The sequence below is a fragment of the Dipodomys merriami genome, unplaced genomic scaffold (genome assembly GCF_024711535.1).
Source record: "Dipodomys merriami isolate MVZ:Mamm:240054 unplaced genomic scaffold, mDipMer1.0.p SCAF_10, whole genome shotgun sequence".
Taxonomy (NCBI): domain Eukaryota; kingdom Metazoa; phylum Chordata; class Mammalia; order Rodentia; family Heteromyidae; genus Dipodomys; species Dipodomys merriami.
In genome coordinates, this window is record NW_027202271.1 from 29,399,591 (window position 1) to 29,412,577 (window position 12,987).

At 39.4% G+C, this 12,987-nt stretch overlaps 1 protein-coding gene across 1 annotated transcript in view; it reads right to left on the reverse strand.

Annotated features, from left to right (window-relative positions):
• Nucleotides 1-3,119: 3,119 nt before the first annotated feature.
• Nucleotides 3,120-12,987, reverse strand: part of Cpm (carboxypeptidase M) — a 63,810-nt gene continuing 53,942 nt past the window's right edge. Inside the window, exons 8-9 of the mRNA XM_069988411.1 lie at nucleotides 10,797-10,945; nucleotides 3,120-7,394 (exon numbers count right to left, since the gene is read on the reverse strand). Coding sequence (XP_069844512.1) covers nucleotides 7,152-7,394; nucleotides 10,797-10,945 — 392 coding nt within the window. The 3' untranslated portion in view covers nucleotides 3,120-7,151. The remainder of the gene's footprint in view (nucleotides 7,395-10,796; nucleotides 10,946-12,987) is intronic.

A 12,987-nucleotide genomic window follows, 5' to 3' on the forward strand; every position in this document is an offset into this window, starting at 1 on the left:
TCTGCATATCTCAGCCTCCTGAGTAGCATTACAGGTAATAAGCCACCAATACCTGGCTAAAACTACCCCCAGTAATGGGGCTTGAACTCAGGGCCTGGCATTGTCCCTGAGCTGCTTTTGCTAGTGCTCTACCACTTGAGCAACAGCACCACTTCTGGCTTTTTATGTTTATGTTGTACTGAGGAATCAAACCCTGGGGCTTTATGCATGGTTGGCAAGCACTCTGCCACTGAACCACATTCCCAGCCCCTGGCTAAAACTTTAAGGCTCCCTTTTTGAAGTGTGGAATTTTCCTGGGATATTCTTGGGCTCAGTTGTTTTGGATGGTTGTCTAGATTTTAGATCTGTACTTTTATCCAGTTTCGGAAACCAGTCAATTGAGAAGGATTATTTCAGAAATTTGATAAACAGAACTATTCATTTTAAAACTAGCTGGAAAGATGGTTAGTTTGTCCACCACTTTTAAGAAAGAATTAGAGCATGATATTGTAAAATGGTCTTTCAGACCATATATATTGACTTTTTGATTTACCATAAGTATCTTCAGCAGAATAATGAAAAATAATCACCTTCACCTTAAGGTTCCAGTACTCTTCTCCTGTGTCTGACAGTTTTATATATATTCCTCAATTAGACCTATAAGTTTAGAAGAGATCTAAGGAATAACTTTGCATATCCTGTTTCTAGTAGTCAGTTGTTGGATTGAATAAAAAAAGCATCTCTCTTCCCCAACTCATCCATCTATAGCATATCTTTTTTTTTTTTTTTTTGTGTCTGGTCGTGGGGCCTGAACTCTGGGCCTGGGCACTGTCCCTCAGCTTTTCAGCTCAAGGCTAGTGCTCTACCACTTGAGCCACAGCGCCACTTCCGGCTTTTTTGCTTATGTGGTGCTGGGAATCGAACCCAGGGCCTCAGGCATGCAAGGCAAGCGTCTATAGCATATCTTAAATAGGAAACAAACAGCCAATGGGATCAGTACTTTAGTAGTCCTGAAGTAAAGGAGAGAGAACTTTAATAATTTGAGACTTAGTACTTTATACTTTAGGAAGAAAAGAGGATTAATAAGTTTACCCTTCTAGGAAAGTTCGTAGACCATAACTGATGCAAATTAAAGTGCCTGCCATGAATGCTGTTGACTCAGCTTTCAACTGAACACATGGTGTTTCATTTTACATGCTTATAGTTGGCTAATCTTGTTTGTCTAAATTTTAGGTTTAGTATATGACTTATTTATTTATTTGCAAATAAATGATGAAGAACTATTGCAAGAATGTGACTATTGGCTCTTATGAAGTTGTGGGTTTTTTCAATAATACTCTTTGTGTAATTAAAGACAAGTTTGAATGTTTTTCTTGGAGTGAATGTGCCTTTCTACTTTAGAAAATACATGCTTGATGGGCTGGGAAGGTGGCTCAGTGGTAGAGTGCTTGCCTCGTATGCATGAGGCCGTGGGGTCAATTCTTCAACTCCACATAAGCAGAAAAGGCCAGATATGGTACTGTGGCTCAAGTGGTAGAGTACTAGCCTTGAGCTGAAGAGCTGAGGGACAGGGCCCAGGCCTAGAGTTCAGGCCCCATGACCAACCAAAAAAAAAAGAAAGAAAGAAAATACATGTTTGATATAGTTTTGGAGTTTTTTTTTTTTGTTTGTTTTTTTTTTTTTTGGTTGGTCGTGGGGCTTGAACTCTGGGTCTGGGAGTTATCCCTGAGCTCTTCAGTTCAAGATGAGTGCTCTACCATTTGAGCCGAAGTGTCACTTCTGTTTTTCTGGTGGTTAATTGGAGATAAGAGTCTCCTGGACTTTTCTACCTGGACCAACTTTGAACCATGATCTTCGGATCTCAGCCTCCTGAGTAGCTATGATTACAGACATGATCCACCAGCACCTGGCTGTTTTGGAGCTTTAGAGACATTGATTCAGAGCAGGTTGATGTTGTAGAGAGTAGGGGCTGGGCATGCTATTGGCTCTATGTGTTACTTGGACATCAAGTGGCAGGCTGACTGAAGTAGCTTTTTCATAAGAGATAGTGTGTATAGTCTGGCCCTATTATTGTAATTGCCTGTTTCCTTCTCTATTCATCTTCTAAATTAAATTCTGTGAAGCCTGGATGTAGGTGCTCAGTAAGAATATTAAGTCAAAGCTGGGGAGCTAAGTTTGAAATTGGCTTTAAAAGAACATAGGGATCTCAGGTCCAAAGGCCAGAGGATTAATTCCTAGCATCGTTTAGCTTAGATTTTCTCTTTCTTTTTTTTTTTTTTTTGGCCTGTCCTGGGGCTTGAACTTAGGGCCTGGGCATTGTTCTCTGAGCTTCTCTTGCTCAGGACTAGCACTCTACCACTTGAGCCATAGTACTACTTCTGGCCTTTTCTGTTTATGTGGTACTGAGGAATCAAACCCAGGGCTCCATGCATGCCAGGCAAGGACTGTATCACTAAGCCATATTCCTAGCCCTTAGCTTAGATTTTCTTAAGTTAAAATAAGCATTTCAAAGATAGTTTAGTGTGTAGGTATACAGACTCATAATAGTAAACATAAATTGCCATGGCATTGTACTATAAAAAAGATAATAGTTTTACTTTCTGGTTGGATTCTGACTTGTATTTTTATATTTACAAAAAATTTTTTTTTCCAATCCTGGGGCTTTGAACTCTGGGCCTGGGTACTCTCCCTCAGCAGCTTTTGCTCAAGGCATTTGAGCTATAGCAACACTTCCAGCTTTTTCTGAGTAGTTTATTGGAGATAAGAGTCTCACAAACTTTACTGCTGGGCTGGTTTTGAACTGCAGTCTCAGAGATCTCAGCCTCCTGAGTAACAAGGATTACAGGTGTAAGCCACTGGTGCCTGGAAAAATTGCTTTTTTTTAAATATCAGAGTTAAATTTTAGTGTTTCGTTTTTGTTTACAACTTCCTATGTTTACCAACTATTATTAATTGTACAGGATTATACAGTTCATTGCCTTTTTTTTCCCGTTTGTGCTGGGGATTGAACCTAGGGCCTCATGTTAAGCATCCATTTTACTACTGAAATAGGCTACCAGGCTTGCTTCAGTGCATTTTATTCCCATTCTTTAAACTTATCTTGGCAAGGGAAAGAAACAGTATTCACTATGTGAATAGTCTTTATTGAGAATAAAATACTCTAAATTTATTAAACCCAGAGGTAGTCATGTCCCCTTCCAAATAAACTTTACCGTGTTTTTATATTTAATCGGTTCTTAATTATAGTATAAAAGGAAGTCACCGTGAAAGCTTATAAAATCAGTTATGAAATCTATAAAGGCTATGGAGTTATTAGGAGGCTAAATATAAAAATCGTTTGCAGTAATGCTTCTTTTTTAGTAAGTAGGAACTCAGCACACTTTCTAATCTGGCCATTATTTCCTTCCCATCCACCTAGTCATGAAGAAAATATACATGATTGCTCATAAAATAAATATCAATTATATTGCTACATAGACTAAGAAATGCCTCAATAGAGAACTTACATTGTTGGAATTAAGACAATATGCTATGCTTATTTTTCTAGACTTTTCTAGGAAAATATAGTTGCAGTCCAGCACCAGTTTATACTTTCTAAACATAGGCTAGCTTAACACCATTTTTAGATAGATTACAAATGTAAATTTCACTCGGGGGGAAGAAAACATTCTTTCAGAAGTGTTGAAAGGAGGCTTTGAACATTTATGACATTCAGCAGCTCTTGTGATTAAGCACCAAAATCAACACTGACACTTTTGTCCTCAGGACTTAACATTCCTGTAAAATACATTTCTCTATGATAGATGTCGTTTACATTTAGGTTCAGGTTTATGACCATTGTTTCCCCATTATTTAGTCATGATCAAATTTGATCAGGCACCCAAGAAAGCTAATGTCTCTTCATGAAAGCTTTGAATATCACATGATTATTTTCACTGACAAATGTTGAGGTTTGCAAGTCAACTTCATTTTTATGTAAGGCCAAGATTCGGTTTATAATGTCTGTCCCACTGCCCTCAAAGTATCCACTTGAATATGAGTTTTCCTTCCATCTAGATAAGCACTAAAAGCACCAACATGTAATTCCTACTAGCTTCTAGTAATCAATCACAGACAGCCACAGCCTTCATTTTACAGCTAAGGAAACTGCATGTGTGGTGGACTTGAATCAAGGGCTCCTACATTCTAGTTTTCATTTTACTCCTACATTTTTCTCCTTGAAAGCTTTTTGATCTTGTTGGTTTCTCTAGAAAAGAATTCACCTGAACTTGGAGCCTGAGAAATATAACCACCAGTCAAAGAAGGCCAAGAATAGTGAAAGGTGTTAGGGAGGTTGGTGGCCTGTTCTGACCACAGAATTCCATAGTTGTGTTTTGTCTATTTGGGAAACGGGTGAGAGTCTTAGCTCATAAATTGGTAAGCATAAACCACCACTAAGCTCCGCTCCTAATCCTGATGCCTTCAAATGATTGGTTTTAAACTTGATTTTGATACAAACTTTGAGTTATAAACCAGTTTAGTTCATGTCACTTTAAAACTGCTCTTTCAGAAAAGTTAGAATCCTTAGATGAAAAATTGTGCAGGGCTTGGTGGAAAATTAAGTATAGACTAAACACTTTAATATGTAAAAATTGAATTTTGCTTTTACTTTCAATTATATGTTACTGCTTAAAAGTGACCAAGATATTTAGGTCATTACTAGATTTTACAAGTTTGGTTAGAAACTATACCATTTATAATAACATGTATGGATTTTGTGCAGCTAGAATAAGCTTGGCACCTAAATGTGTGCACCTAAGTGTGTATCTCAGTCCTTCACAGGGTTCCAAGCCCAGTGTAGTTTCATCTTCCATTGCTGTACACTATAAGAACAAAGGCAACTCATAGTACTTCGAAACATATAGTACTTACTCGGTCCCCTCCCCCCCCCCGCCTTTTTTTTGGTCAGTCGTGGAGCTTGAACTCTGCCTGGGCACTGTCCCTCAGCTCTTCAGCTCAAGGTGAGAACTCTACCACTTGAGCCACAGTGCCACTTCTGGTTTTCTGGTGGTTACTTGGAGATAAAGAGTCTTATGGACTTTCCGGCCCAGGTTGGCTTTGAACTATGATCCTCAGATGTCAGCCTCCTCAGTTGCTAGAATTACAGACATGAGCCACTGGTGCCCATCTTTCCCCTTTAATTCTTACATAAAATGCATTAACACATGTAAAATCCTAGTAGAAAATGGCTGCTTGAAAGTGAGCATTTTCGAGTAAAAATGTTGCTTTCTGATTTTTTTTTTAAAGCAAGTAACAATATTTCCTTTCTGCAAACTTTTTGTGAAGTGCAAGTGAAAGCACTATATTTAGCGTTTTTTCTTTCTACATATATGCAAACACTGATCCAAAGCCCTACTGTTGCCTGAAGTGACTAGGAGCAGCAGGTTTCTGGAACACTTTTCCATTCAGTATGTACTTTTAGGCTGTGAGGATATAAAAATGAATTTTTCACACAAGTAGACCATACCTCAAAGAGCTTGTCTACTAAGAAAGCCCATGTGAAGTAGATCATACTATAGTGTTGTAAATTCAGTAGTCAAGATCAAGTTTGATTTGAGGGAGCAAAGAGATATGGACTCAAACTCCAGATTTCCTAGAAAAGAATGGAATGGAATTGCTTGTGATGATGATCAGCAAAGTCTTCTCCCCGCCTTCCCTCTCTCCCCCCCAACTCCTGAGTTTGAACTAATGGTTTTATGCTTGCTAGGCAGGCACTTTACCACTTCAGCCATGCCTCTGCCTCCAACTTGAATGAAGGTATTTGTTGTTGTTGTTCATGAGGCCTGAACTCTGGGTGTGGGTGCTGTCCCTCAGCTCTTTAGCTCAAGGCTAGCGCTTTACCACTTGAGCCACAGTGCCATTTCTGGCTTTTTCTGCTTATGTGGTGCTGAGGAATCAAGCCCAGGGCCTCATGCATTGAGGCAAGCACTCTTATCACTGGGAAGGTGCTCCCAGTCCCTGAATGCAGTTTTAAAGGAGGATCAGAAAACAAAATGTGAATCAGAATGTCTTTCCAGACCCAAACAGAAATAACATGCTAAGTGTTTAGGAAACAAAGCAGCTGATTTGGGTTTTCTTCTGCCAGTACTAGGACTTGACTCAGGGCCTTTTGCTCTTAACTTGGCTTTTTCTTGCTCAAAGATGGTGCTTTATGGCTTTTTCCTGGTTAATTGGAGATGAATCTCTTGGATTTGTCTGCTCCAGCTGGCTTTGAACCTCCATCCTCACATCTCAGCTTCCTAAGCCGATAGGATAACTGGTGAGGGCCATCAGCACTTAGCTAGACTTAGCCAATATTTATACCATTTCTTAATGAACCTATCAACATATGGCATGAAGAATAAAGAGGAAGACTCAGGATCACTCAGATTTCTAGAGTGGTTGTACCAATAATTGAGATAAAAAATACAGTAGGGGAAAACTATTCAATGGTCAATGTAGAGTGATATACCTATGGGTCATATCCAGGTGTTTATGTACAGTGGGCAACTGGACATAAATCTGAGGCTTAAAAGAAGGTGGAGTTGCACATTAGGATGTCCTCAGAAACTGGCATCCAGCTGCAGAAAGGCAGGGACACTGGCTCTGGAGGGAGAAAGACTCAACCGATGTGCTGCTTTGAGGCGCTGTAGATACCTTTACCATCCTATAATTTCTTGGGCCACTGAGACACGTTTTCTCCTTAGGACATTAACAAAGCTAGATATTCTCAGTCTTGTGATAATTTCTTCTTTGTGGACAACTAGTTATAGCATTGTTCACAAATAGCAATTGGCAAAGTCATATGCAGTAAGTGGTCAATAAATGTTCATCTCTTGCTTGTATTCATCTTGATTTTCATATATAAAATTGGCTCCATTTTTTTCTTGCAGGAACTTCTGTTTTGCTCCTCAAATTCAACAATTTCTAAGACTACTTCAACATTAAATATAAATGGTAAATACTTGATAGTTGTTTTCCATTCTAAAGTGAATCATTCAGTAGTACCCCACACACATTGGGAACGTCCATTTCTCTTTTTAGGAAAGACGAGTTTCTCCAGTTGAGGTACCACTAAAGGGAGTTTAGCATTGCTGTGACCTGGTGTGACTAATCCCTGATTCCAGGTGATGATGGAGGTTGAGCTTCACATTTTACTTGAAAAATATGTGCAAAAGAGTCAGTGAAAATAAGAACAAACTAGGCTTTGTTGCAGCTGAGTGGCTTGGCATTGTTTTGTATAGAGGAATCATCGGGCATGAAGGATTTGATACTAGGATAGAATCCAATTTCCTTTGGGATGGAAACAGAAAGTCTTTTTTGAGAGCACTAAAGTCCTGGGATTTTTCTGGAATAACCACCTTTGTGAGATGTGAGTCATGTCCAGGGACTGTAACCTGAGAGGGTGGGGGGTGAGGGAATAAACAAGAAACAATTGTATGAGTGACTTCAGATGTTTTGTAGTGCCAATACTGAAAACATTGATACCCACCACTAAAATACAGCCTTTGTGCAATGCATGAAACAATCTGCCAGACCTCATGACCTGGTAACTGAGGAGCTATCCAAGGCCTGTTGATGTACTCAGTTGTTAATGCTGTTGCCAAGAATTACAGGATGAAATAAAGACATATGGGTAACTTATCTAGTGATGCAAGTCAGGAGAAAGAAGGAAGCAGTAAGCTGATTCTGCTGTCATTTTCGTGGAGGGCAAAAGTGAAGAGTTATTGTCCCAAGTCTATACTTAAGATCTTCGTTGGAAATCACAATTATAACTTTTCCTAATTCCCATTTTCCTTGCTGATCTAAGTATATAAATCTCTCTTTTTTGAGAAGTGCTGGTTTAGTTCGTTAGTCCCCCATCCCTCTTTTGTTTATTTTGCCAGTCCTAGGGCTTGAACTCAGGGCTTGGCATTGTCCCTCAGCTTCTTTGTGCTCAAGGCTTGTGCTCTACCGCTTGAGACACAGCACCACTTCTGGCCTTTTTGAATAGTTTATTGGAGTTAAAAGTCTCATGGGGACTTTTCTGCCCTGGATGCCTTCAAATCTTGATCTTTAGGTCTCAGTCTCATTGGTAGGTAGGATTATAGGAGTGAGCCACCAGTGCCTGGCTCTTTATAACGTATTTTTGATTGGACTGTTTTTGTTAATTTTTAGTGCTAAGCTTTTTAGAGTTCCTTATATAATTATGGAAATAAATTCCTTGTCAAATCAATATTTTTCAGATATTTTTCCCATACTATAGATTTTCTCTTAATTCTGTTTCCTTTGCTACACGGAAGTTTCTCAGTTTGATATAATCCCATTTTTCTATTTGTATTTTGTCTAATACTTGTCTTTTTTTACAGTTTGAATGCTTTTTATTTCTTTTGCTAATTGCTCCTGTTAAAACTTCCAGTACTACATTAAGTAAGAGTGATAGAAATCACCATGTTTGCCTTGTCTATGATATTAGAAGAAATACTATCATCTTTTTGTTATTCGTGATGATTTTTCAGTATAACTACTATTTTCCTTCTATTCCTAGTTTGTTTTTTCTTTTCTTTTTCCTTTTTTTCCCAAGTCCTAGGGCTTGAACTCAGCTTTTTTTGTTCAAGGCTAGCATTCTACCACTTGAGCCACCACACCATTTCTGGCCTTTGCTGTTTATGTGGTACTGAGGAATCATGCTATACAAGCACTCTACCACCATTAAACTACATTCTCAGCCCTATTTTTTTTTAATCATGAAGAGACAATGAATCCTATCAAATTCTTTTTATGCAGCTGTTGAAACAATCCCAGTTTTTGTCCTTCATTCTGTTGATATGTTGTGTCATATGTATTGATTTGTGTGTCAAACCATCCTTGCATTCCTGAGAGGAATCTCACTTGATCCTGGTGCATTATCTTTTGCTATACTATTCAATTCAATTTGCTACAATTTCATCAAGAACTTTTGTATTTCCCTCTGTGTCATCGGGGATATGGTTCTGTAGTTTTCTTTGCTTGGTATCAGGGTAATGCTGGCCTCTTATAATAGGTTAGCTGAGTCTTCCATTTCAAAATTTTGGACTAGTGTAAGTAAACAACAAAATCAGTTCTTTAAATGTTTAATAGAATTTCACAGTGAGGTAGTAAAATTGGAGTTGTTTTTCTTGTGTGTGTGCTGCTCCTAGGTCTTGAACAGGGTCTACTGGCAGTCTATCATCTACACCTCCACTTCAAGTTTTTTTGGTGGTTAACTGAAGATTACAGGCATGAACTACTGGTGCCCAGCAGATATGTTTTAATTATTGCTTCAACCTCTTATCACTGGTCTTTTAAGGTGCTGGGATCCATGGCACTATAACTGTGAACTCAATGTTTTGGAAGCCAGAGGGGATCTTCTTTAGGTATCATGAGGAAACTGCAGTTGGTACTAGCATATAGTACCCTTAGCCACTATTGGGTAGCTGTGGGACTCAGATCATACCTTTTCCTGGATCTGTGAAATAAGCAAAAATGATCCCAGTGATGTGGTCCAAGGTCTGTGGGCTACAAAGATGTTCCTAAGTCTTCTGGCATATGAGCAGATAGTGTTTGGGCTGTGGCACTGGTACCCCCATGCTTGGAGGTATGTGTAGGCAATGGAGGAAGACATTTTCTTGGACCCATGGGTTGAGAACAGGAGGTAGTAGAACTTATGGCTTTGTATCTTTAGTCCTAGAGCTGCAGGGTGTAGGTGGGTATGTCTCTAAATCATGTAGTGTAAACTGGTGGGGACATGCTTTGTGACATTAATAATTTCAGTCCTGGAGCTAAAAAAATGTGGAGGGGCATTTCCCATGGTCCCCAAGTACAAGTTAAAGTGAAAGCCAATGGTTTTTGTACACACAGCTGTGGTCCCACAGTCATGGGAAGGAGACCAGGTGAGTGCAGATGATGGGGGGAGTGGAGCCAGTGGCTGCATTCCTGGAGCTAGACTTGGACACTTCCAAGCTGGGACAGGTGTGGGTGAATCTGGGACATTGCAACATTGTGTACAAGTCTAAGGTTAGGAACTTGTGAGTATATAGCTGTTTGGTCTTGAAGCTACAGGATTCAGAGAGCTGCCTGCTGCCCTGTGAAGTGACATGAGCCCAAATTTCCTGACAGGGTCAAGGTTAGGCTCCCAGCTCCTTAAGTCAAGATGGTGACTAGCAATAGCTGTTGTAGTAGTATGAGTTCTGAGAGTTGAGGGTAGTCCAAAGTGAGAGGAGTCACTTTTAGACTAGCCAGCTTTCCAGACTGGGTTTAAAGCTGGTAAGTACCAGGGAATTCTCCTGAATGTTTAGAAGTGTCAGTCTACTGCTATACTTTGGGGTCTCTTCCCACTGACCTTATAGAGCAGTTTCATTCCAAGATTGAAGGGCCAAATGTTTTGTTCTTTTTTCTAGACTGCCTTTCTAACTATCCATGCTGCTAGGGCTCCTGTCACTTTGCTGGCTTTCAGAGTTCTCCCTTATCACTGTCCTTGAAATACAATTTCTCCTTTTCTGCCCTGACTTCTCTCTGGCAGTCACACACAACCACATGGACTCCCTTCTAACTTATTATTAATGGGGCTTCTTCTTTATCATAAAAGACACCATACAAAATAGGACTTGGCTTCAATGAAAAAATTGTCAGGAACATTTTCTTTCTAGTTTGTTCCTATCATTCCTACCTCTGCTGCCCCTCTACCCCTTCCAGTTGCAGGCCTGAGGCTGTTTTTGAATTTTCCAGGATTACTTTAGATTTCTCCTGGGTGAGTATTGTAAGATCTGTAATGTTATTAACAACTAGGATTGCATACTTACATTTATTGTATAGGAACCAGGCAAAAGAAGTAGATAATATTCTCCAAATTTGTTGGTTCTAAACGGACAGATATGTTTTCTGTCTTGGACTTCCACAATTACATTGGGTAATGGATTTCTATTCTGATCAAAAACTTGTCCTTTTATGCCTATAATACAAAAGAAAAACTGAATATAAACATCACATTTTGTAGCATAGGAAAGTATTTTTCCTGTAACAATTTAAGGAAAGTATGCTTAATATTTATTAGCTATTTTGAGTTAATAATGTATATAGAAAGGAAGGTATTTTTGATCTCTACATTATAGTCAAGCTACTAGTTTGACTTATAGCTTTATATAGGTTTGTTGGTTTTTCTGCGCATTGTACATTTTATCAAAATAAACACACACAGATGACCATCTAAGTTCATTCCTATCATCTCCAAGTTGTTTGTTCAAGCATTAATGCATACTGTAACATGCCATTGGTAGACTTCATAAACCCTAAACAAAAAAATGCCAGTGCATTACTTTTTAAGATATTTACTGTACACGGAACCTGATGGTTTTGTCTTACAGTCAGGTGAACTATGGGGAAGCTACAATCAAAGGTTGCTTGAAGCATGGAATTGACTGATGGGAGACTTAATAGTTCTAAGACAATAGTTAGGAGCATTTAGTGGGCTCCAGGCTCTATGCTGAGTGCTTAAGTTGTATTTTCTCTCAGAATCTTCACATCAGCACTAAGTCAGACAATGTTGTCTTAGTGTTGGCCTGGAGTATATAGCTCAATTGTTGAGTGCTTGCCTACTATGCCCAAGGTCCTGGGTGTGATCTCCAGTACCACAACAAATATCCCTCAGCTGACTAGGCTGAGGTCCAGACAGTTGTGGCTCCAGCTTTTAAACACATCAGGTGACCAAACAGCATGGGAACGCCCTAGCCACTGGTCCTCTAGGCCAGACCTTCCATGAAAACAGAGGCAGACAAGACCAGTCACAGACTTCCAGATGTGTCAAAGTCTCAGACTCAGAAGCCTTTTAGTGAGTGATGAAGGCAACACAGCTTGACCAGTTTCAGTAATTTTCTTAACCTGCAGGAATCTCAACAAGGGGGTGCTTGTTCCCATTATCTCTAAGTAAAAATACTCTGGTATCAAGGGAGAAAGAAGATTTCTGTAAGTAATAACTGCATGCACCACCAGTATTTTGAAACATCATTTCATTATTAAACTAAAAAAATTGTCTCTGTCTTCAACCACAAGGGGGCAGGGTGGATGTGTGTTTGTAAATACTGGGTTGTTCCCATCAGATTATAGGGACAGGAAGGTAGATAAATATTCTTCAAGTTGGGTGCCCCATGGTTCATGCATGGAATCCTAACTTTTCAGGAGACTGAAATCTGAGGAACATGGTTTGATGCCAGCCCGGGCAGGAAAGTACTCATCTATGATTAAACACCAGAAAACCGGAAGTAGCACTGTGGCTCAAAGTGGTAGAGTGCTAACCTTGAGCAGAAAAAGCTCAGGACAGTGCCTAGACCTTAAGTTCAAGCTCTATGACAAACAAAATAAATTATATATATATATATTCTTCATATTCCTCATACAATGGAATGTTAAATGGACTTTTTTTTTATGTGTGTGCCAGTACTGAGGCATGAACTCATGTCCTGTCCCCTAGCATTTGTGCTCAAGGTTAGCATTCTACCACTTGGTGGGAGCCACAGCTCTACTTTTGGCATTTTGGCGGTTAATTGGAGGTAAGAATCTCACTGACTTTACTGCCCAAGCTGGATTTGAACCACTACATTCAGTCTCCTGAGTAGTTAAGATTATAGGCATGAGCCCACTGGTACCTGGCTAAGTGAAATTTTAAGCCCTCAAAATTAATAATAGCAGCTCTTATGCTGTAAGCTCTGTGTTATTTACGATTTTACCAAGCTCTTTCAGTGGCGACATTCTGCCAGCACTATACTTTGAAGGCCACCCTCCCTCTGCAGAGCTTTGTGATTCCTGCTCAGTTACATTCTCCTGCTGAGACTGATAAAGGGATTTCAGAAAAGAATTCACCGGGTAACACACTGAAGAATGAATGTGGGAAGAAGTCTAAGAGAAAGGTTAAATTAATACATGGCTCATGAAGAAAAAGCCAGAGGAACCAGAAACAACAGAGGACCCAGAACAAAGTTTGATATCACAATGAAGAGA